At 42.2% G+C, this 25,375-nt stretch overlaps 2 protein-coding genes across 15 annotated transcripts in view; one reads left to right on the top strand and one right to left on the bottom strand.

Annotated features, from left to right (window-relative positions):
• The window catches only part of TUT4 (terminal uridylyl transferase 4), a 76,177-nt gene extending 67,768 nt beyond the window's left edge, over positions 1–8,409 (bottom strand). For 5 of the 14 annotated variants that reach the window (XM_073357690.1, XM_073357693.1, XM_073357695.1 and 2 more), the window contains exon 1: positions 8,217–8,409. The gene's annotated coding sequence lies outside the window, so the exon portion shown is untranslated. Of the gene's footprint in view, positions 1–796; positions 2,338–4,186; positions 4,212–8,216 lie in introns of those variants that run through there. The other 9 variants (XM_073357688.1, XM_073357694.1, XM_073357696.1 and 6 more) reach the window with 5 other exon arrangements.
• Positions 8,410–14,118: 5,709 nt separating this feature from the next.
• GPX7 (glutathione peroxidase 7) overlaps positions 14,119–25,375 on the top strand; it is a 29,953-nt gene continuing 18,696 nt past the window's right edge. The window contains exon 1 of the mRNA XM_073357716.1: positions 14,119–14,356. Coding sequence (XP_073213817.1) covers positions 14,120–14,356 — 237 coding nt within the window. The 5' untranslated portion in view covers position 14,119. The remainder of the gene's footprint in view (positions 14,357–25,375) is intronic.

Raw genomic sequence — 25,375 nt, 5'->3', positions numbered from 1 at the left:
TTGTTGTATTCATCTCGCTTTGTTAACAATTGTGATTAAAATAGAGATAGAGGATGTATGTGGATGGATGCTTGGTGTGGATAATAACTGAATGATCAGGGAGGTGACAACCTAAGAATCCAGTGTCCATCGGCTGAAGAAGGCATCAAGTGGAAATCACCAGAGGACACCCAGAGGGCAGACTGGAATCCACCCAACAGCCTCAAGAGTGGGAGAACCAAAGAACAAGATAACATCTGGCAGCACGGAGCCATCAGGAATGTGCCATCTGCTGACTGATTCAGCAACAGCATGATGAATCAATTCCCATAGACTGGCATAGGAAGAAATTCCTATAAAAATGGACTCTAGAAAGTGAGAACTTTGGGGTCTGATTCTGCAAACCAACTTCCAGGGGTATCAGATGAGCATCTGACGAGGCCCTGCTCCCTCCTCATGTCCAGGCCACCTGGCCAGTGGCTTGGTATGAGCAACTCTAAGGCTGGTAACTATGATGACAACCTTGCAGAATGTGTGTGCGTGCGTGCAAATATGAAATTGAATGGAATGTTATCGCTATAACTAACTGCTTACTATGATGATTTCTGTATTCACAGTAAATGTGGCATTTTGCCTTTTCCCCTTTAATAAGATCCTGATGGTTTTTATTTTATTGGTATAACACTACCGCACAGTATTTTGAGGCTCTACAATGAATCTCAAGATGTTTGGGTATCACCAGAACCCAGTCACAATTTTCCAATGTTTCATCCGTTTCACAGACATGTCTCAATCATATATAACATATATTACACACCCTTTCTGCTGTCCTTTGGGGTTTAGCTGTTGTAATTTTGAACTCCGTAGGATTTTCTTTGAGATTTAATACTACTGGAAAAAATCCTTCAAGACATCTGACGTTCAGCTCTGTGTTGCTACGGTGTGTTGTGGAATTAGAATATTAGAGTTGACCAAATCAATCTATGTAGAGCTGACTTCAGCTCCTTTTCATAGTATATACACACCAAAACTTCCAGCCACAGTGAGTTTAATGCAATTCCTATTGGCTCTCCCCCTTTTGGCTCACCTAATAGAATGGCTGCCTGTGAAGCACCTGAGTCCCATTTTGAGTCTTGGCTGAGACAATATGCAAGCAGCAAATCCAAACTGGGACTGGGAACCCTGCTTTAAATTGTTTTAATGTTTGACCACCAGCTGGCAGGCACAAATCACTGCTATAACGACTAGTGAAAATGTTATATCTGATAAATGGACAATGTCAGGTTAAAGAAAGTTCTATTTTTAAAAATTTCCTATGTTACAAACAAGACTTTAGATTAAAACTCAAATAATTTTTAAAATCTAAACTATTACTGTTTGTTTATTTTGCATTTTTCTCATCCTGGACCATTAAAATAGACTACTTAGTTTCATTCTTATTTCTAGTTAGTTTCTGACTTTCATGCACCTGAAAAATACTTGAATTTATAGACCTTCTACTAGTGATAAAAGCCACTGAAGTAAAGCTTGCCTAGGCCAACTGGAATTAGAACCTGTAAATTATAGTACAACCTGAAAACACATGGACAGTTAACAGCTATTAATATTGGTTACCACTAGCAACTCCAATACCAAAAATCAGAAATGTGAAGTTTAATTTGTATTCTAAACAACATAATTGAAGAGTGCTTATCAATACTGCAACAGCAGGATGGCAACAGCTCTGTGCTTTTACTAAAAATCAAGACACATTTCTATCAATTGCCTTGCTTCTACATAAATAATAAAAAGTGTTTTTCCAAAATAGTGATGTGGGCTTATCTAACTTTGCTCGACAGATATTGCAATTTGGGCTGTATATTTATCTTTAGAGTGGAATAACAAGTCCACCATCATCATGTGAAACACTCATATGAAAACATAAGTTTGCCTCTCCTTTGTTCATAAAACTGCTGCTAAATTAAAGGAAAATAGCAGAAAAAGTTGAAAACAAGATAGCTGCTAGCACTAGAGACATCGGTAGTAAGTCTGATCATATCCTAGCAGGCCACTATTTACCAGGTTTTATTTTTTTAATTAATTTAAATCATTATTGGTAGTTGTGGGGACTGGATGGCTCAAGGGACTAATAATGCAGTAATTTCACCATTAGGTCACTGCCTCAAATCCAACAGAGATCAGTGATCAAAAGTCATTATTTTACATTATCTAAAGGCTATTCTGTGACTAACATGAGCCAGTTTGGTGATCTAGGTCGAGTTCCTCGAAAACATGAGTCCACAGCTAAGTTGCCACTCAAACAGATTTCCTTGCAGTAGTTAGGAAAGAGGACAAGGAAAAATATTGAATATTAAATTATATTTAATCAAGATAGCCATACATTTCCTTAGATTTCCTTCAGCTGGATTTTTTTCTGTCACATTTAAAACACCTCGACCCTCACAGCACAAGAACTTGAATGCTATAATAATGTTACATATTGACAGAGAGAATATAATCAATATTAAGTTAGTTATGGCCAAAGTACAGCAGTGCTTTATCTCTGAGACAATTATAAGAGAAAACAAGTGGGCAGTTCTTAATACTTGGGTATTTTCTAGGATCCAAAAAGGTGAATATTTCAGAGGCCAATTTTAGCCCTGGCCTAAGCAAGTGAAACTCCATTGTTGTCAGAGTTCCATTTAATGGTGCCAGGCCTGAATTTGGTCCTTCTTGCACAAATAATTACAGGAATTTAATTTGCTATACTGCTGCAACACGTACTCAAGAGTACTTAGATTTTCTAACTACAGGGTAAACTGAATAATACAACTTTTAAAGAATTTGTTTTACATTTTTTTTAAGATACTTCCTTGCATTACTATAATTGACAGAATATATAAAATCTAATTTACTCTTCTCCATTTTTACAATTCATTTGGCTTGCACAATGAAAGAACTAGACATTTTCACTTTTGTTTCTTGACAGTTTGTAAGTTTCACTTCCTGGCTCTCAGACGTCAGTACAGGTGAGTCTCATCTTACGCGTATTTAACGTGCACGAATTCAGCTTTGCACGGTTGGGGGGGGGGGATAACAATTTAAATACTGTACATGTAGTGCTGGCGATTACACCCGCCATTACACTCAATGTAATTTTGACTAGACGTGATTTTCGCTTTACACGCTGACTGTGGAACATAACCCCAGCGTAAGATGAGACTCGCCTGTATTAGCAAATATAGTGTTTAAAACTGCAGGGAAATGTTTAATCCAAACAGTATGAAAAGCTCTTTTTATTGATTTATTACAATTCATGGAGACATTTCTATCATTTTGTAAAATCTTTCACCCCACCCAAATAAAAAGTTAAATTTTGCACTTAAACTACCTTTAACTATCCTTTTAAAACTTTCATTTTGTATCTGATTTTTTTTATACCAACATATTTTGGGGGTGGGGGAGAGAGGGACTTTGTGCCCAGACTGTATATAGCCTTGGTCTACACTTGTGCCATATACAAACCATATGGGTGCATATACAAACCATTCACGCTTCTATCATACTTTATGACAAGAAAGTATTTCTTATCCTATAGTTGAGAGCAGTTAAATCTCCATTCATATAATTAGATCTGGATTATGTTATGAAACCAAAATTAAGGAGATTTAAAATTCAAAGAGGCATTGTCAGTGGCTACTGGAGACTGCAGCTCTTTAGATTTAAGGATCCACCACCAATAAACCCAGGACATAGGTACTTTTTAGTTAATGAATGTAAATGCTGAAGGACAACACATTACAGTGCTGTTTCTATGAGAAAGACCAGTACTGAAAAACTGACAAGAACCTTACTCCAATCAAACAGGAAGAGCAGAAGAGAATGCAATGTGCACAGTGTGTTATGTGTAAGATTGTCATTACAACAAATCCAGTAAGAAGTTATGATTTTAATAGGGTTACAACCCTAACTCTAAGGACAAATAGTTTTGGCAGTGTTGTTCCAAGTTCAGACTTTGATAGAAAATATTCCATGCAAAGTTTCAGCATGGGTCAAATGCTTTATATCTGCATTATACAGCTGCCTATTGGCATTTGCTTGACGTGAATTTAGCAGTTAGATATGGTACAAGCATTAAGATTATTTCCTTAAATCTCTAAAACATACAGGACAGTCATCATTTACAAGATATGCTTGCTACAAGCTATTTCTATTTGCAAAGACATACTTTTTCTGAGCTGTCATTCTTCATACTGGGTAAAGACGAACAAGTCAGAGAGGAGGGGACGGGGGTGGTCTCAGCACAGGACCAAGAGCCAGGGACTCCTAAATTCTAATTCCTGCATTGATAACAATTCTCCCTGCAGCTGGGCAAGTCACAGTCTCAGTTTCACCACCTGTAAAATGAAGCTAAAAATACTCCCCTATCATACAGGGGTGTTGTGAACGTTAGTTACAGTTCATCTTGCTACGGTACTGTGCAGATGGAAAAACACTATGAACCTGATCCAGAACCCACTAAAATCAGTGGACCCACTGACTTTGGTCGGACCCACTGACTTTTGGATCAGGCCCTGTAAGTGCTAAGTATTATTGTAATAATTCCAGTAAAATATGTATGTATTTTATAAGTTACAGGAATGCATTCTACCACACCACTTAAACAGGACAGCATTTTATCTTCAAAGCACTCCACAAACTATGGATTACTTTAGAATTAACTGTAAGCAGTTGAGATGTTTTTGACATAGGAATTTGTATGGTAGAAAAGCTGTGGCGAGAATATGTTAAAACACTTCAGTATACAGACCAAGTCTTGGCAGTCTGCAAACAAACTACCGATAGTAGTCTCACAAACCAACACTTATTTCAGTCAAGAAAGAAATTTTGAAGCTACTTATCACTGCCAATTTTATATTTAAAAAATAGTTTTTATAAAAGGCTTTTACCTCAGCCTTGCTTCACAATGGCTGCATTTAGAAATATCAGCTATTATTGTCAGCCTCACTGTAACAGAAAAAGATAGCTGATTTCATAATGAAAATGGATTTGATTTCATTTGCAGACAAAATTAGTTCAAGTATAGGTTTGTTGTAACATCATAGCCAAAGGGGGCTAATTAGAAACCATGTACTGTGTATACAATTGTACATGTGTGATTCTGAATAAAAAACTGGGTTTACTCGCAAGATCATTGAGGTCAAAGGACAGTGTATAATAACTTCATAAATTATAATACTGCAAAATTCAAGAGATAATTATTGAATTATCCACAAGAACATTAAACAGAATTTGTGACTATCACCAACTCATAGTTTAGGTTATATCAGTACATTGACTGGTAATGTGTAAAAAACAGTATAAATATTGAGTAATACATTAGACTTTGATCCTGCAACTGGGTCCATATGAGCCAGTGGCATGATCAGGACTTTAATTTGTGTGTAGTGAGTAATTTACGCTAAACTCTTCTATAGTTCATTCAGTGGGACAGGGACAATGATAATATAAAGAAACTTTGAAATTTAGAAAAGAATATCAAAGACCAATACTCCAATACCTAGAAAACATTAGGATCTACTAATGCTGTGCAAGATTTTGCACTGGCTTATAAAAAGAACACTGTGACTACAAAAAGCAAAATTATTATTCTTCAGGCAGAGCCACAACAGAGTAGAGGAAGTCCAGCTCACAAGAGGCGATGGCTGGAGGTATTTTGCTTTCAGGGATGTTGGAGGGAAATGTGCTCATTGGCAAATTGTGCCCCACCCCCATTTTGAAACTCTTCCCAAAACAGATCTCCATGCATTTTTCTCTGCATAGGTAGAACAAGACCACCATGGCCTTGTCCCCGACTATCCAGATACCCCTTGTGAGTAATTCTGTACTGCAGGCAAGAGTGCAGACAGCCAAATCATGGCTCCTTCCTATGGAGGTCTTGGAGATACACCATGTGGAGAAAGGGACTCCCTGTTTCCACTCCTCCTATGTGCACTGGACAGCCATAATTTCACCCGAAAAATCACCTTTATAGGGGGGACTTTCATACTGGGGTAGGTTTAGCAGAACTATTATACAACAAGCAATTACTTTGCAGGAGGTAGAATTGCTGATATGTTTGGATAAGAGATCTCTTCCTCCAAACTGTTAAGAATTATACCTGATAGGACACGCACACAACTGCTGCGAATTACACCTGGTAGGACACGCAAACAAATGCTACGAATTACACCTGGTAGGACACGCACACAAATGCTACGAATTACACCTGATAGGTTTCCTTAACAAAACGTAGCTTCTTCTGCCAGATGCTGCAATTAAGTCATACTTCTGTGATTGGGTGGTTCCTTGGAAATAACGTCATAACCATTTAGGGCTTGATTATCAAAAGCACCCACAGGAGTTAGGAGCACAAGTCTCAATGAAAGTCAGAAATATTATGACTTCTCAGTAGATTCAAACAGGAGGGAGGAATCCTGGATCTAATGCATATTGTCCAGGAACCCAAATCAGCAGAAAGTAGTGTGAGACAGCACATGCAAGGTTATTAAATCCCTGTTTAAATATAATTTAATATTGTACCTAGTATCACAGTCCCTCTCTAATGATTAACTCAATATTTCAGAAAATAAGTCTACATCTGCCTGTTTTGCCTTATCTTCAGTGTTTACTGCTACTTTTGAGACCTCTTTAAAAGAAGGCTCAAAGTAACCTGACATTTTCAGCCAATTGACAAATCCTCTACATATGGCAAAAGCATGTATTCATTCAGCTGCATTTGTACCTATTTTAAGCCAACACAAGGACAGGAAAAGATTAGCTAAAGTGATCCCTGTGTACAGTATGCAAGGAATATTGGGATCTTGTAGGATGGATGACTACATACTCTAGGAAAGAAAGATCCCTTCCACTCCATTACCCCCAAAACTTTAGTACATGACTTAGAAACAGCTAATATGATTCTTAAAACCTTACAAGTAGCACCAAAGTGCAGTAACTGTCACTAAGATTCCTAGGATAGTAAAGAATACATGGGGAAATCCTAAACTGATTTAAAAACAATGCAACTGGCTAAGAAGAAAGCAGAGAATTATGCCAGTTTACAAACCATATAAAGCCCGCCCCTGACAGTTTATCTTCCATATGTAACATTAAAATAATGAATTACCATGGAGATTAAAAATCAAGAAAGCCCTGTCTTGATGGACAAAAGTGTGTTTTTCAACTGAGTTAGTTTAACACAACTAAAAAGTCACGTTAAGATGCAGGCTAATAAGTTTGAAGTTGCATTCACTGGCTGGGTTACAGTCTAGTGGGGGAACCCAGACTGCAACATGGCCTGCTAACACAGCTTCAAACACATTAACTTGCATCTTAACAAGGCTATTCTGTCATGCTAAGCAAACACAACTGAAACACACACCCTTTTCACCTGTCAGGATCTACCCAAGGAAGAATGGCCAATGGGAGGGGGGAGGGATTCTTCTTCGGCAATGCGAAACATGAACAATTCTGTTACTTCTGAAACATACATTTAGGTGAAGTAAGGAGGAAAACAATCACTTGAACAGGATATGAAAACATATCTGCAAAAGAGTAATCTATTAATAAACACGAAGTATAGCACAGTGGCTATAGCCAAGGATCAGGAGCTGGGAGATCTTTTTGCGTTGTAGATCTGAGATGGACTTCCGGTGTCAACTCGGGCAAGTGGCTCCACCTCAGCTTCCCCAGCTGTAGAATGGGGCTACTGCTCTCCTCTCGCCAGCCATTGCCCCCCTTGGATCGAGGGGACTGGGGAAAGGCAGAGCGCTGCTAAGGCTGTGTACCTGGCTGTCATGCCTCCCACCCAAGGACCTCCACGGCAGGCCCGCCCCGGGCTCCCACCCCCAGGGAGCATTCAGTGCCCGCACCTGCCCCCTCCATAGGGATTTACACCCTCCCCCCCCCCACAAGTGGAGAGAGGCCAGAAGCAGGGAGAGAAACTGCGGAGCCCCCCCCAGCGGGAGCAGCAGGGCTGGGCGGGACGAGTCCCACCACAGGAGGGCACCGGGAGCAGAGCGCCGAAGGGAACGTGCCAGGTAAGCAGGAGCCTCCCCCCCGCGGGAAGAGGCGGGGAAGGGCTGGGGGCGGGCGGGGGTCCCCAGGAGCCGCCGCCCCCAGCAGAGGGGAGAGCCCAGAAGCAGGGAGGGGAGCAGCGGCCGCCTCTGAAGGCCTCGGGGCTCCCAGGAGCCTCCCCTACGCCCCGAGCCCGGTACCTGGCTGCTGCCCTAGGGGCGCTGAGGCTGCGCCCCCCCCATGCCCGGCTCTGGCTGCTGGAGGCCCCGACGCGAGCGGCTCAATCCGGCCCGGCCGCCATGTCAGCCGCGCCGCGCACTGCATTGTGGGGGGGAGGGGGCTCACACCTCCGCCTGCCCGGAGGGAGGGGGATGGCGGCACCTCCAACCCCTGCCCCGCCCCCCCGGGGGGGGCTCTAGGCGGGGTAGACCCTGACCCCCCACTGCAGGGGAAAGGGGGCGTGGCTGAGCCGCAGAGAAACCTCTGCCCCCCCCCCCGCCATCCCAGGGACTTAAAGGGCGGGCCGGGCGTATGATGGGCCCCTGGCGATGCAGCCCCGCGGAGGCGCCTCTCCTGGCCTCGCACCCCCGCTCCCCAGCCCGGGACAGGTGGCTCCGAGCCTGCCGTGCCGAGGCAGCCGGCTGTGGGGTTTGTCCCAGGCCGACGAGCGCTTCGCCAAGTGGGGCCTGCCGGGAGTCCCCGCCCTGCTGCTCTGCCTTAGGCCCTGCTGTCTGCTCGGGTGAAGGTGCCCGCCCGCCTCACGAAACCGCTCTGGCCTCCGCCTGACCTTGGCGGTAAAACCCTCTTTGCAGCTGGGGGCGGGGGCTGGACCCCTACAGCCTGGCGGCCGCTTCCCAGCCCTCGCCAGGGGCTTGACTGGCCTGTGGGGCCCGCCCTTGGCATTGCACTGAGGGAAGCGGGGGGATGTTTAGGTAGCTCAAAACCTCTGGATGAACCAGCGCTGCCCCTCACCAGCAGCAGGCGATTATGGCATTGGCACCTAATAACAGCTGAAGGAGGCCTCCCGAGAAAAAGGGGAATTGAGGATCAATATAGCACCATTCAAGAGATTCAGAGGAAGCTCTTGAAAATAGTGTATGCTACTACTAGAAGAAATAGCACATTGCTTTAGACTTTATATGTCTAAGTAAATAACTGCATTAATTTTATTGAATGTTACACACACTGGCAAGATGTGCTCTTGACAAGATGCAAAAAAAAAATACATTGTAAAAATGGCATGATCCCTACGAGCGAATGTGCTCCCTCCTGGTGCAGTTGAAAAAGGGTGAGGATTGTTGCCCGGTAGGAGGCCAAGAACATCTGAAATTCTTTCTGTAGATCAGCCAAGGCTTTTCTGTGAGTCAGCTCCCAAACCCAGATTTCAACCTGCCACTTCAAGTATAATCTGTTTTACCATTGTACATTTGATGTGTCAATATCCTCTAGCTTCCCCAGAAAGAAATAGATCCTTCTTCAGTTTGGCTTGTTACTGTACATGTCATTTTACAGGACACAGAGGGGAGGGGGTGAAGAGTGTGCAGGAGCTCAAAGACATGGAGGGGGTTGAAGGGAGACTGAGGCAAACAAGAAAGGTGGAGTCTTAACCACCTTAAAGCTTTTACACATTTAACATACTTAAAGTTTTCATTGTGGATAAAAGACTTCCACTGCATTCCCCTACACCATCCATTATCCTCCATCCCAGTGCCATGGATCTTTTTTCAATCCCTACCCCAAAACTTCTTATGGACTCAAAGTCTCTAGTAGGGGAGCCCTACTTCGGTGGGCCTCTTGAGAGCTATCAGAATGTATAGATTCTTACTAAAAAAGAAAAGGAGTACTTGTGGCACCTTAGAGACTAACCAATTTATTTGAGCATGAGCTTTCGTGAGCTACAGCTCACTTCATCGGATGCATACCGTGGAAACTGCAGCAGACATTATATACACACAGAGATCATGAAACAATACCTCCTCCCACCCCACTGTCCTGCTAGCAATAGCTTATCGTACTGATTTTCATTTATGTTAAGGCTGCTTTACACCACATTGGCAGAGTAAACAGGCCTTAAAGTAGCAGTCCATTTTAAGGTTTCTACACTGCCAGGACAGAACATTATTCTCATTCATGCAGTGTAAAATGGATATAATAATATTTAATTTTATTCTGACAGAGTTCTACAAAAGAAGGAAATTTCCCCACCAAAAAAACCCTCTTAAAAATGTTAATGTTGCAAGTGTGTTTCAATGGAGTCCTACTAACACCTAAATGTTACTTTCTTTACTGAAATTTTACACCTTAAAAAAAAAAAGTTTTACATGTAAGAAGTCTGGAAATGACCAGTTAAATGCAAATCTCTCAACCTTCAGACAAGCTTGTGGTTGATGTGGTTAGATGTTTTACTGCATCTGTGTGTGTTTTTTCTGTGTGCTGTCCCAGCTCCTTGATCAAACTGCCCAATAACCACAGCAAAAGAACTTGGTCAGGTTTATTGTCAACGAAGCATGGTCCTAATGCCCTGGCTCAGTGGTTACAGGTACACTAACACGTATGCCCATGGCAATGGACTAGCTCAGTTAGTGGTGGAAATTTCCCTTATCCCCTAGGCCAGCCAAAGACACTCCCTCTGAGACTTCATTTTATACCCCAATACAAACAAGTTACATGTTGCCCCTCTGGCAATTGCTGCCCCCTGACATAGGTTGTTACCACCCATTACCTTGTACATGTTGGTTCAATCAAAACATCTCTATCCGTCATTCTGTCATCCTGACCTTATCTTTCAGATGGGTCAGCACGTTCCTGTTATCTTTAGGGAACGTGTTGATATTGAGGTGTTCTGGTACCACCCTTCTGGAATGTGTTTGCATGAATGCTCTGTGCCTACCACCTCTTAGCAATGTGTGTTTTTGCAATATCAGCCATGTTCTTGCCAGATTCTGTGAGCAGGGCCTTCCTCTTGCTCACAACCTGACTTTGCTTTATGTCAGCAAAGCTTTGACCACTACATTAGCTCGGACCTCATACCAGGCCTCTGATACAAGGGCTTATGTCTCAGGCTCTCTTCCTACTACAGGTGAAAGAAGTGATCAACATGTGAGAAATTACATAAAAATGTGGACCACCTTTATTTTGTTGTACATGCTACAATTGACAAATTATAACTTTTAAAAAATATATAACTTGTTTTATATTTGAAAAATTTGAAATTGATTTTTAAGGATATATTCTCACTCAAATAAACCAGTTGGGTTTTTTTTATTGTTTTTAAAGAGAGTTTATAAAAGTTTGAAATTGTTTTTTAAGGATATATTCTCACTCAAATAAACCAGTTGTTTTTTTTTTATTGTTTTTAAAGAGAGTTTATAAAAACAAAAAGCAGGAAAACCAAATGTGCAACCAAAAAGACCTTTACGTGGGGTATCAGTAAGGTGTGAATGCTGGATCTTCAGATTACCAGCAGAAACCATGACCATTTGCATGAAGGGTATAACTGTTGTCCTCTATATGGACCAGTCACTAAAGGGGAACTTGGCATACTTTGCTGTTAGGTTACGCAACTATTTGCTCAATATCACAAGAATTCTTGAGATCAGGAATCTTCAGATCAGTTCCTGGCTCTGGAAGAGGCTATGATCTGGGGGTTAAGGCAGTGATATATGGTCTAGTGGTTACAGACAACGTATCAAGGATAATATATTTTACTTTTTGTACTGAAAGGCTATGTGACAAAACAGATAAGGTTATATTTGCCGTCGGGTACTCCTGGGGGGATTCTGCGTGCCTGCAGAAAACGCCGCCCCCCCGCAGAATTTCTGTGTTTCCCTGCAGAAAACGGCAGGGAAGCGGCGATCAACCATGGGCACAGTTCTGGGGGGGGATTGTCCCCCTCCAAACAGAGGCGAGGCATGGGGGGGCAACTGAGTTACCTATCATTGCCCCCCCTCCCCATTTCTGCCAGCGCAGAGCTCCCCAGCTGAAGAAGGCTGCGTCTGGGCTCCGCTGACTCTGCAGCTGAACATCGTCTCCTGGGTCCTAGTGCCCGTCGTATTCCCCTTCTGTGTGCTGCGAGTCTTCCTGTTTTCTGTACTAACAGGAAGTGCCCGCAGTGGGGCTGGGTAAGGGAGGGGAGAGTGGTGAAGGGGTGGGGGGAAGAGGCAGTGGGGAAGGTGGGGCGTGGTGGAATAGGGCAGGGGTGTATGTGGGAGTGAGGGGAGGGGAATGGAGAAGAAAAGGGGATGGGAGAAGTGGAAGCCCAGCATGCGGCGTCCCCTCAGCATCAGCTGGGGCGCCCCCATTAAGCAGGCCCATCGAACCTTCCCCCTGACAAGCCCTATCCCCCTACACCTGGACCCTCTGAGCCCCCCAGATCTCTACCCCACTGATCCCCCAACGAGCTGCACCTGGACCCCCACCCCATCAAGCCCCACTCCCCTGGCAGAATTTTAAAATGTGTGCTTAATTTTTTGGCACAGAATTCCCTCCAGAGTAATAGGAGAGACCTGGGTTCCATTCCCAGCTATCCTGAAATGACTGTATGAAACCTCTCAGTTAACTTATTTGTAAAACAGGGGAATGATACCTGAGTCCTTTCTATGGCAGGAGCCTTTGCTCAATAATGAAAGATCACAAGTGCATAGAAATATAACAGTAGTCAGTAGAGGGGAGATCAGAACTCCTGGTTCCCAACTCAGTGGACCTTTCCCTAGGCTGCTGGGGGGGGGGGGATTTTTTTCTCTCACTCATCTGTGGAACATAGCTCAGTTTGGTGGGAAGTAGAACAGGTAGCGTGATTTAGCAGAAATGTGGAACATCCCATAAAACATAGGAAACAAATGTTTCAGCTAGTTCTCCATTGCCATATAATCCTGCCCCACTCACCTATCCAAACTTAATGTAGACCCCTAAAATTTGCAAAACTACATGCAAAAGCGAAAACAAATTACTAGATTACAGAATTTAATTTCCTATTCAAGGGATCAATTTCCAATATACTATACATATGCTATTACCTTACTCATTATAAAACACTACAGGTTATTTCCCCCTTTGCCAAAGAGTAGCTGAATTCCTGACATAGCAAGTCAGTTTCCCCTTGGAGCAGAAATTGGTGACATGGAGTCAGGTATTTGCTTGGTGTAATTTATTTACAAGTACACATGTCCAGTTCCTTCAAACAAGGGTGAAAATAAATGGCACACAGGCAACTCCCTTTAGCAAAGAAATCTCTTGCAAGGCCCAAAAGTAGGTGTCTTGCTGTTTCTTTCAAGGCTCTCACGCCAAACTCACTGTTTAACCCTAGTTACTAGTTCCAGGCCCAAGCTCCTGCATTTTTACCTGGAAAACCCTGCTAGCCCCCAGACTCCAGGGGTTGAATAAGTGACTTGACCCTTAACCGCTCCTTGGTGAAACTGCTCTGCCACACAGAGCTCAGAGGCCTAATGAGGGATGTTTTAACCCACATAAGGGGTCAAAAGCAAGCAGGAAAAATGCCCACTTCTGTAAAAAAGTGGGGTGCAGAGAAACGTGCAGGGGGGAGTGGTGACACGAGCCCTGCACAGGGGGGAAGAAGTGTTCACGTGTGGGTTAGGCAGGCCTCAGGCAAGCGGTTCTGGCCAGCTGTGTGGGGCAGCCGCGGGGAAGCGGCTCAGGTCAGCCCTGCACAGGTGGTGGTGTGGGGAGTCTTAGGCGAGCGGCTGGGGTCAGCCCTGCGGGGGGGGGGGGGGGGGGAGCCTCGGGTTAGCCCCACGCAGCAGTTGGGGGAGAGGGAGGAAGGTGAGGGCTTGAAGGGCTAGCCTCACCCAGTGTCCCATTTTCCCTTTGGAAAGTAGTCATTCTACTAATGCTAGCTGAGTTGAAAGGACCAGCACAGAGCCAGACATTTATATGTATGCACCTACAACTGGCCTTATTTACTATTACACCACACAATACTTTTTTTATGAAATATTTTTATCCCCCAACATTTCTGGAAATTGCATACCCTCGGAGCATTGCGTGACACAGCCACGCTCCCAGATCTTGAGAGAGCCAGTGTTGCAAGCCCTTTTGCAACAGCTCTTTCTTTCCGGCAGTGCTGTGTGATTTGTGCAAGTGGTCTATGCAGCACTATGCTCAGCTGTCTTGCAGCATGCTAGATCCTGAGGGCAGTGTGGAGCACAGGGCTTCCTCCTCCTTCTTCAGAGTTTTTCTCATCCCTCTAGCCATGCTCCTTGCTGTAGCCGCGCTGTTTTTCTTAGCATTCGCCGCCTCGCAGCAGAAAGAGAACGATTTTTACACATTTAAACTGGTAAACATCAGGGGCAAACTAGTCTCTCTGGAGAAATACAGAGGCTCGGTAAGTTTGCAAGGAGATTAGCAGCTGCTCTCATTGCAGACTATAACTAACCAGCCCATCTTTGCATGCTTGCATAAGGGATTGGGGATCCAGAGATTGTACATTAATTTGCATGCATGCACGTTTATAGTGTCTCATTTGTGCATTTTGTGTAACGGATCTGGAGTATTGCTTGCATGTCTACTTTGATATCGTTCCATAGGTTTCTCCATTCTTTTAATAAAACGTTTGCTATCTAACCCCTATGTGTGTGACTCTGTTCCTTGGGTAGGCTGCTCTGTATACGTGGCACACGGGGTTGCTTGCCGTTCATTCACTATACATAGTACTCTATTATGTCTATGATTAATCATGAAAACATTTCTCCATGATTGGAAGCATGTGGCATTTTAAAGCAAAAATCTGTATTTCAAGATATTTCCCCATTTGAAAGACTTGACTTTTGCTGATATTGTTTGAGGCAGAAGGGAAAAACGAGGATGGTGTTTAAGAAGTATAACAAGTAATGCACCATAATAATAAACGAAACTGAGAACATAAAGCAAATTATTATATTAATCTACAATTAAATTATAGACATTAAAGATAGTGTGAGGAAAGGGGCAAGACCGCAGATCTGTTTAAAAACAATTAATTTAAATTTTACTGACATATTACTCAGGGAGTCCTAAATGAAACTCTCTCCCCAAAAGATGTACACATTTTCTTAAGTTCTTTAAATGTGATTACGATAGTCATAAGGAAATTTATCACAATTATGTATATTCAAAGGTTAAGAAATAACTTAGTCAGCATATGCATTTAGAAACTGAGGCAAATCAGGGCTGGTTCTTCATGTTAGAATGGTGGAGAGAAAAGCAACTGTAAACCGGGCTTTATTTGCCAGTATGCTCCATGTTATTTGTGGCACAAGGCAGCTGGACTGTACCTGTGAATTTGGCTGTAAAAGTTAAAATTGGCGAGGAGGACCTAAGGTTGATGCTACGGTCTTTAACTCATTAAAGATGTCACATGATAGCATTTTCTTTAGTTTCTTGTTTAGTGTTCATTTATGAAAATATTAATAAAGTAAGAAAACACGGAAATTTCCAGACCAAAAAATATGTTAAACTGAAGTTAAGGTTGAGAGTAAATATCAGTAATTTCAGAGTGAAAAAAAATAACAAGAACGTTGTAATTATTCCAAAAATAAGCAAATTAGAAACCCAGAAAATTCAGAGTTAAGTTAAACTTTAAAAAATAATCCACACATGTTAAGAAATGAAAATGCACAGTGAAAGTACCCAAATATTTTAACTCTGCCCTATAGTGATTCCATAAGGAAGCTATTATGAACAAACCAAATATACTAATCTACCTTTAAAATAAGTTTAATCTAATGTGGGACCATAAATACTCAATATGGGTACTGTATTGTGTAACTACAGGACAGAGTTAAAGAGACTAGTCCAAGGTAACAAAGCAAGTCAGTGGTTAGAACTCCAGGAACAGAACCAGGGTCTCCTGACTCCCACTCCAGTGCCCCATCTAGTGGAGATGTATTGTCCAAATTTCATAGTGCTTTTTTGTAAGTGTTTATGGCCAGAAGGGCCTGTTATGATAATCTAGTCTGTCCTGCATAATACAGACTGTAGATTTCACCTGGTGATTACTGCATCTAGTGTAACATCTTCTGGTTGAACAAGAGCATATCTTTTAAAAAGATAAGTTTCAGAGTAACAGCCGTGTTAGTCTGTATCCGCAAAAAGAAAAGGAGGACTTGTGGTACCTTAGAGACTAACAAATTTATTTGAGCATAAGCTTTCATGAGCTACAGTTCATTTCATTGGATGCATTCAGTGGAAAATACAGTGGGGAGATTTATATACACAGAGAACATGAAACAATGGGTGTTACCATACACACTGTAAGGGGAGTGATCAGGTAAGGTGAGCTATTACCAGCAGGAGATCTGTTGGGAAAGAGGGGGACGGACCTTTTGTAGTGATAATCAAGGTGGGCCACTTCCAGCAGTTGACAAGAACGTCTGAGGAACAGCGGGTGGGGGGGGAGGAATAAACATGGGGAAATAGTTTTACTTTGTGTAATGACCCATCCACTCCCAGTCTTTATTCCAGCCTAAGTTAATTGTATCCAGTTTGCAAATTAATTCCAATTCAGCAGTCTCTCCATGGAGTCTGTTTTTGAAGTTTTTTTGTTGAAGAATTGCCACTTTTAGGTCTGTAATCGAGTGACCAAAGAGATTGAAGTGTTCTCTGACTCGTTTTTGAATGTTATAATTCTTGACATCTGATTTGTGTCCATTCATCCCTCCACGCAGAGACTGTCCAGCTCGGCCAATGCACACGGCAGAGGGGCACCGCTGGCACACGATGGCATATATCACATTGGTAGACGTGCAGGTGAACGAGCCTCTGATAGTGTGGCTGATGTGATTAGGCCCTGTGATGGTGTCTCCTGAATAGATATGTGGACACGGTTGGCAATGGGCCTTGTTGCAAGGATAGGTTCCTGGGTTAGTGGTTCTGTTGTGTGGTGTGTGGTTGCTGGTGAGTATCTGCCTCAGGTTGGAGGACTGTCCGTAAGCAAGGACTGGCCTGTCTCCCAAGATCTGTGAGAGTGATGGGTTGCCTTCAGGATAGGTTGTAGACCCTTGATGATGTGTTGGAGAGGTTTTAGTTGGGGGCTGAAGGTGATGGCTAGTGGCGTTCTGTTATTTTCTTTGTTGGGCCTGTCCTGTAGTAGGTGACTTCTGGGCACTCTTCTGGCTCTGTCAATCTGTTTCTTCACTTCAGCAGGTGGGTATTGTAGTAAGAACGCTTGATAGAGATCCTGTAGGTGTTTGTCTTTATCTGAGGGGTTGGAGCAAATGCGGTTGTATCGTAACGCTTGGCTGTAGACAATGGATCGTGTGGTGTGGTCTGGATGAAAGCTGGAGGCATGTAGTAGGCATAGCGGTCAGTAGGTTTCCAGTATATGGTGGTGTTTATGTGACCATCGCTTATTAGCACCGTAGTGTCCAGGAAGTGGATCTCTTGTGTGGACTGGTTCAGGCTGAGGTTGATGGTGGGATGGAAATTGTTGAAATCATGGTGGAATTCCTCAAGGGCTTCTTTTCCATGGATCCAGATGATGAAGATGTTATCAATGTAGCGCAAGTAGAGTAGGGGCATTAGGGGACGAGAGCTGAGGAAGCGTTGTTCTAAGTCAGCCATAAAAATGTTGGCATACTGTGGGGCCATACGGGTACCCATAGCAGTGCCACTGATTTGAAGGTATACGTGGTCCCCAAATGTGAAATAGTTATGGGTGAGGACAAAGTCACAAAGTTCAGCCACCAGGTTTGCCATGACATTATTGGGGATACTGTTCCTGATGGCTTATAGTCCATCTTTGTGTGGAATGTTGGTGTAGAGGGCTTCTACATCCATAGTGGCCAGGATGGTGTTTTCAGGAAGATCACTGATGGATTGTAGTTTCCTCAGGAAGTCCATGGTGTCTCGAAGATAGCTGGAAGTGCTGGTAGCATAGGGGCCTGAGGAGGGAGTCTCCATAGACAGACAATCCTGCGGTCAGGGTGCCAATGCCTGAGATGATGGAGCGTCCAGGATTTCCAGGTTTATGGATCTTGGGTAGCAGATAGAATACCCCTGATCAGAGTTCCAGGGGTGTGTCTGTGCAGATTTGTTCTTGTGCTTTTTCAGGGAGTTTCTTGATTTAAAGACTCCAAGTGATAAATAATGTACCACATCCTTTGATAATCTATACCGATGGTTAATTATCCTCGCCGTTAAAAGTATGTATATTTCCAGTTTGATATTTACTAAACTGTTGTTGCAGAGAAAATGCCTGGCACACAAGAATCGATTGCACATGGTTTCATGCAAGGATTGTGGTCACTTAAGGACATTTCTTGCATACTCCATTCTATGTCATTGTGCTACTTATATGTGATCCTTGTACTTTTGCCAATAGGAATGAGAGCTGAAGTTGGGGATTGTGGGAAAAGAGTTAAAAATATCTAAGCTCAAAAGGGAAGCTCCTTGGTAGATTTCGACTAAATGAGGCCCAGATCCAGTTTGACCAAAGCTCCCAACCCACCCACCCACCAATTCAGACTGCACTTAAGTGGTACATAGGCCTCACGTTGGCCCACAACATAGAGGAGAATTTTATCCATTGCACACCCAGGTATTTGTTTGTTTCCAGGAGTACCCACAACTTGCTAAATGCTGTACAAACATTAATGTTTGTCTAAGTGTAGTTTGTTTTATATATATATATATGTAACAATGTGTAAATATATAATGTGGTGTCTCTCCCAGATGGACATAATATATATGGGATACCATCAAATTGCTTGTTATTATACAATAGCTGGCTTTTTTTCAATAGTTTGTTCCCATAATTTCTTCCAATGGGTCTGTCAAGAGTCAATAAATGCTCTGACTGGAGCACATCTTGTCTGCAGGGCAGCTGTGGCAGCTCTGGCTTTTGAAGGAACAAATACCTTCTTTAGCTTCAGTAATGCAGAGCCAGAATCTCCTGGGGGGAAGTTGAGGAGGAAAACTCTCCAAAGTTAGGTTTCAGAGTAGCAGCCGTGTTTGTCTGTATTCGCAAAAAGAAAAGGAGAACTTGTGGCACCTTAGAGACTAACCAATTTATTTGAGCATAAGCTTTCGTGAGCTACAGCTCACTTCATCAGATGCATTCAGTGGAAAATACAGTGGGGAGATTTATATCTCCCTACTGTATTTTATATACATTTATATAATTTATATATTTATATAAATCTCCCCACTGTATTTTCCACTGAATGCATCCGATGAAGTGAGCTGTAGCTCACGAAAACTTATGCTCAAATAAATTGGTTAGTCTCTAAGGTGCCACAAGTCCTCCTTTTTTTTCTCCAAAGTTACTCCGCACAAATCATTCTATCAAGGGACAGAGGGTATTTGCCCCACTGCAGAATGAGCTGCAGGGCCCATTCTCACATCTCATGCCCCTGCTCCACCTCTGGGTTTGCAGCTTCGTTGCAGCTATGTAGTTAGCACTTTCTCTAGGGGTGACCAATCCCGTGATCTCCCATAATGGAGGGCTTCTCACCACAGAGAAGTACTGGGGAAGCATCATCTTTCCTTCTTGGACTCAGCTGTCCCCACCTTGACCAGCACTCACCCACCACAAGACCATCCAGTTCCTCAATGTGGTTCTCACACCCATGAGAGCCTTTCATGGGCTCCTTGTGAGAAGGCCAGGAGGAAAGGATGCCATGAAAGTGGAGACCCCCCATTCTGAGTGGAACAGCAGAGACTCACATGTAGGGGGCCCCACCCTTCTCAATCCAGTTGAAACTTGACTACTCATATGCAAATATTTAAATGAGATTAGAACAATAAAATCTCCCTTATCTCCCATCCTCTTGCTGTGGCTGGGCATTAGTGACACATCCACATGCACTCTCTTTCAGAGGTAGGTAATGATTCCATGGTTAGAGTCTGTCGCACCATAAACTGTGGTCCCATGGACCTTGTAGTCATCCATGGGGATAAAACTCAGAACCCCCTGCTCCAAAAACAGAGGCTCTGACCACTTGAGCAGAAGGAGGGCTCCTCTTTACTGTAGGAATGTTAGGGCAAGTAGTCTCTGTGGGTTGTAGCCACTACAGTGTGACATGCATCTCACATGCATGAACAAGTGTAACATTTCATCCAGGCCAAAGCAATGGTGGAGATACATTATAAATGGTTAGTAGGACTAATGGGTTTACACATAGGACAACTTTGGCCCAGTATTTCTTAGGAATCTGTTGAGTTAACTTGTGGTCCATCTTGTCCCGGTTGCCTTAAATAAATAAAGTATTTTTAGCCCAGGAGATGTGAGAGATGTTCCTGAGAATGTCTCTTTTACTATTTTCACAGAGTGCCGGTTGTCTGCGTTCTTAAGACCACATGTGGTCTTAATGTGTCTCCCTTCACAGAATAGTACAATGGATTGGATTTAGGCTAACTAGGAGAACTGGGTTCTATTGTCCGTTCGGCTAATGACCTTCTTGGTGACATTGGTCAAGTTCACTTCACTTCTCCATGCCTCATTTTCCCCCCATGAATGATGATATTTATCCTCTGTTGTAAAGCACTTTGACAGCTACCACTGAAATATATTACATAAGTGCTAGATATTTCTGCCATATAGTCATATAAGTGCGTAGAAACAAGGCCTAGGCTGTGAAGAAGTGCTATAAGAGAATCAGCCAAGGAGATGAAATGCCAGCTTTTTTTGTCTATTCCATCTCAAAGCAACCTACTTCTGCTTTATCTATGACATTGAGAGAGAAAGTGGGTGAGGTAATATCTTTTACTGGTGCAATTTCTGTTGATGGGAGACACAAGCTTTCACAGAGCTCTTCTTCAGATCTAGGATAAAACAGAAGCATTATATGATCTACCTATATTAGATATGAAGTGCAGTGAGCCAATCATAAAGAGCTATCAGAAAATAAGGAAATTTGTATCTTGAGGTAAACAAGGAAAGCTCATATTTTATTTTAAAGGTTTTATTGGTTTCATTTTTCAGAGTAGCAGCTGTGGCACCTTCGAGACAAGACTAACCAATTTATTTGAGCATAAGCTTTCGTGAGCTACAGCTCACTTCATTGGATGCATTCAGTGGAAAATTCAGTGAGGAGATTTATATACACACAGAACATGAAAAAATGGGTGTTATCATACACACTGTAAGGAGAGTGATCACTTAAGATGAGCTATTACCAGCAGGAGAGCGGGGGTGGGGGTGGGGGGGACCTTTTGTAGTGATAATCAAGGTGGGCCATTTCCAGCAGTTAACAAGAATGTCTGAGGAATAGTGGGAGGGGGGGAATAAACATGGGGAAATAGTTTTTATCCCCCCCCCCGTTCCTCAGACTATTTCCCCATGTTTATTTCCCCCTTCCCCACCCCACCCCTGTTCCTCAGACATTCTTGTAAACTGCTGGAAATGGCCCACCTTGATTATCACTACAAAAAGTTTTCTTTCCCCACCCCCTCCAGCCCCCCCACTCTCCTGCTGGTAATAGCTCATCTTAAGTGATCACTCTCCTTACAGTGTGTATGATAACACCCATTTTTTCATGTTCTGTGTGTATATAAATCTCCTCACTGTATTTTCCACTGAATGCATCCGATGAAATGAGCTGTAGCTCACGAAAGCTTATGCTCAAATAAATTGGTTAGTCTCTAAGGTGCCACAAGTACTCCTTTTCTTATTGGTTTCATTGTCACTGTACTCAGCAGAAACTGGGAGGCACTGTTTTTTAATGGTTACTACATATATGTAGTAGTCAGCACTTTTTGGTTCTGGTCCCCTCTCTTCCACTTCTCTGCTGTGTAATTTTAGCCTCAGTATACACATCCAGGTATTATAGCACTTACCTACCTATTATATATAAGCCTCGCAATAGTATACTTAGCTAAACTAATTAATGGTAGTAAAATGTTTTGAGAATCGTGAATGAAAGGCAGTATACAAATGCAAAGTATTATTCTACTGCTGGGAGTAACATTAGGTGTTCTGCATGAATCAGATCTCTCTGCAGTCTGAGAATTTAGTATTATGTGTAGAAATAAAGTAAAAATATTTAATTACTGTACAAAGCACTGGATTTTTTGGATAATGAGTCTGCAAACCAGTGTAATTTGTCGTTTCTGGATAGGTCATTGTTGGGTATATAACCCAAGACCTGTGATTTATACAAGGCTCTGCTGCCTCAGCTAAAAATTCCACATCTGTTAACTTGAAGGCAGTAGTAAATTAATAAACCTCTCTGTGATCCATCCACTAGAGAGCCATAATGTGTAAATGACTTACACCAGTATGTAATATTTTTTGCAATATTGAGTTTAAGATTAGAATGCTTGGATTTTCTAAGTAAAAGAAGGAAAGTCTAGTATAGTAAGGTCCAGCAAAGGCTAATGCATGTTGCAGCTTTATGAAAATATTTTTGGAAAAGTCAAGGATTAATTGTTTGCATTGTACACTAGATGGTGCACTTGACTCACATTCAAAATTCCAGGACAGGGTAAGAGAAAAGAAAGCCTACATTAAACTCACATGTTTTACTAAAAGAAAAGGAGTACTTGTGGCACCTTAGAGACTAACCAATTTATTAGAGCATAAGCTTTCGTGAGCTACAGCTCACTTCCTGCATCTGAGGAAGTGAGCTGTAGCTCACGAAAGCTTATGCTCTAATAAATTGGTTAGTCTCTAAGGTGCCACAAGTACTCCTTTTCTTTTTGCGAATACAGACTAACACGGCTGTTACTCTGAAACATGTTTTACTAAATAATCAATGGCTTAAATAATTAAAATTTGAGTGCACAAGTGAGACAAAAAGTAAAGTGACTTATTTATAAAGAAAATTGTAACATGCTGCAAACAGATCAACTCGTTTAATCTTCTGTAATGCAGAATAGAACCACTTAAAGATGACCTGCTAACAATTTTAAAAAAATAGTTTTGTGCCTTTTTTGCTCGTTTATGATGTTTAAAGAAGGCATGAAAGGGTTTCTATTTTTAATTTTTTTTTGTCTGCTTGTTTTATTACCTCAAATCTCGCAATCCTAGTTTTGTGGGAGACCCCCTGGAAGGTCTCAAAATGTGCATTGTGAGCACTCTCATGTAATTTGAAGGAGTTGTTGTGCTAGCAAAGACTTCTTTCTCCAAAATGTTAAGTCATTGAAGTTAAATAGATGTTAAAAAAATCACATTTTTATTGACAAAATTCTTTCAGGCCTTCTTTACAAATACTGTATATTATAATCAAGCAAAAATGACAAGCATTTTTTTCTTTGCAGGTCATCTTTCACATTTCTTCACATACCCATAGAATTCTATACATTTTTATTCCTCTGTAGCCACCTGGAATAAATTGTTTATCAACCCCAGATGGATTTTGGGTGGGGCATCAGAGGGGCATTGCAAACTGCAAGCCTCAGGCAGGCAGTTTAGTGTTCAACACAATATATAGTACAATATATATGATACAATATATGAGAACATAAGAATGGTCATACTGGGTCAGATCAAAGGTCCATCCAGCCCAGTATCCTGTCTACCGACAGTGGCCAATGCCAGGTTCCCCAGAGGGAGTGAACCTAACAGGTAATGATCAAGTGATCTCTCTCCTGCCATCCATCTCCACCCTCTGACAAACAGAGGCTAGGGACACCATTCCTTACCCATCCTGGCTAATAGCCATTAATGGACTTAACCTCCATGAATTTATCCAGTTCTCTTTTAAATCCTGTTATAGTCCTAGTCTTCACAACCTCCTCAGGCAAGGAGTTCCACAGGTTGACTGTGCGCTGAGTGAAGAAGAACTTCCTTTTATTTGTTTTAAACCTGCTACCTATTAATTTCATTTGGTGGCCCCTAGTTCTTATAGTATGGGAACAAGTAAATAACTTTTCCTTATTCACTTTCTCCACACCACTCATGATTTTATATACCTCTATCGTATCCCCCCTTAGTCTCCTCTTTTCCAAGCTGAAAAGGGCTAGCCTCTTTAATCTCTCCTCATATGGGACCCATTCCAAACTCCTAATCATTTTAGTTGCCCTTTTCTGAACCTTTTCTAATGCCAGTATATATCTTTTTTGAGATGAGGGGACCACATATGTACGCATTATTCAAGATGTGGGTGTACCATGGATTTATATAAGGGCAATAAGATATTCTCCATCTTATTCTCTATCCCTTTTTTAATGATTCCTAACATCCTGTTTGCTTTTTTGACTGCCACTGCACACTGCGTGGACGTCTTCAGAGAACTATCAGCGATGACTCCAAGATCTTTCTCCTGATTAGTTGTAGCTAAATTAGCCCCTATCATATTGTATGTATAATTGGGGTTATTTTTCCCAATGTGCATCACTTTACATTTATCCACATTAAATTTCATTTGCCATTTTGTTGCCCAATCACTTAGTTTTGTGAGATCTTTTTGAAGTTCTTCACAGTCTGCTTTGGTCTTAACTATCTTGAGCAGTTTAGTATCATCTGCAAACTTTGCCACCTCGCTGTTTACCCCTTTCTCCAGATCATTTATTAATAGGTTGAATAGGATTGGTCCTAGGACTGACCCTTGGGGAACACCACTAGTTACCCCTCCCCTTTCTGAAAATTTACCATTTATTCCTACCCTTTGTTCCCTGTCTTTTAACCAGTTCTCAGTCCATGAAAGGATCTTCACTCTTATCCCATGACAACTTAATTTACATAAGAGCCTTTGGTGAGGGACCTTGTCAAAAGCTTTCTGGAAATCTAAGTACACTATGTCCCCTGAATCCCCCTTGTCCACATGTTTGTTGACTCCCTCAAAGAACTCTAATAGAATAGTAAGACATGATCTCCCTTTACAGAAACCATGTTGACTTTTGTACAACAATTTATGTTCTTCTATGTGTCTGACAATTTTATTCTTTACTGTTGTTTCAACTAATTTGCCCGGTACTGACGTTAGACTTACGAGTCTGTAATTGCCAGGATCACCTCTAGAGCCCTTCTTAAATATTGACGTTACGTTAGCTATCTTCCAGTCACTGGGTACAGTAGCTGATTTAAAGGACAGGTTACAAACCATAGTTAATAGTTCCACAATTTCACATTTGAGTTCTTTCAGAACTCTTGGGTGAATGCCATCTGGTCCCGGTGACTTGTTACTGTTAAGTTTCTCAATTAATTCCAAAACCTCCTCTAGTGTCACTTCAATCTGTGACAATTCCTCAGATTTGTCACCTACAAAAGATGGCTCAGGTTTGGGAATCTTCCTAACATCCTCAGCCGTGAAGACTGAAGCAAAGAATTCATTTAGTTTCTCCACGATGACTTTATCGTCTTTAAGTGTTCAATATAGTGTTCAGTGTAAAGAGTTCTGCAGAGGAGACAGGAGACTGCTCCCAGCTTGCACCCCTGAGGCAGGAAGTCTCAGAATTTTGTTTATTAACAGAGTGATTAACAGGT

This window comes from Lepidochelys kempii, chromosome 8 (assembly GCF_965140265.1).
Source record: "Lepidochelys kempii isolate rLepKem1 chromosome 8, rLepKem1.hap2, whole genome shotgun sequence".
Lineage (NCBI taxonomy): Eukaryota > Metazoa > Chordata > Testudines > Cheloniidae > Lepidochelys > Lepidochelys kempii.
This window is presented reverse-complemented; position numbering and strand designations above follow the sequence as displayed.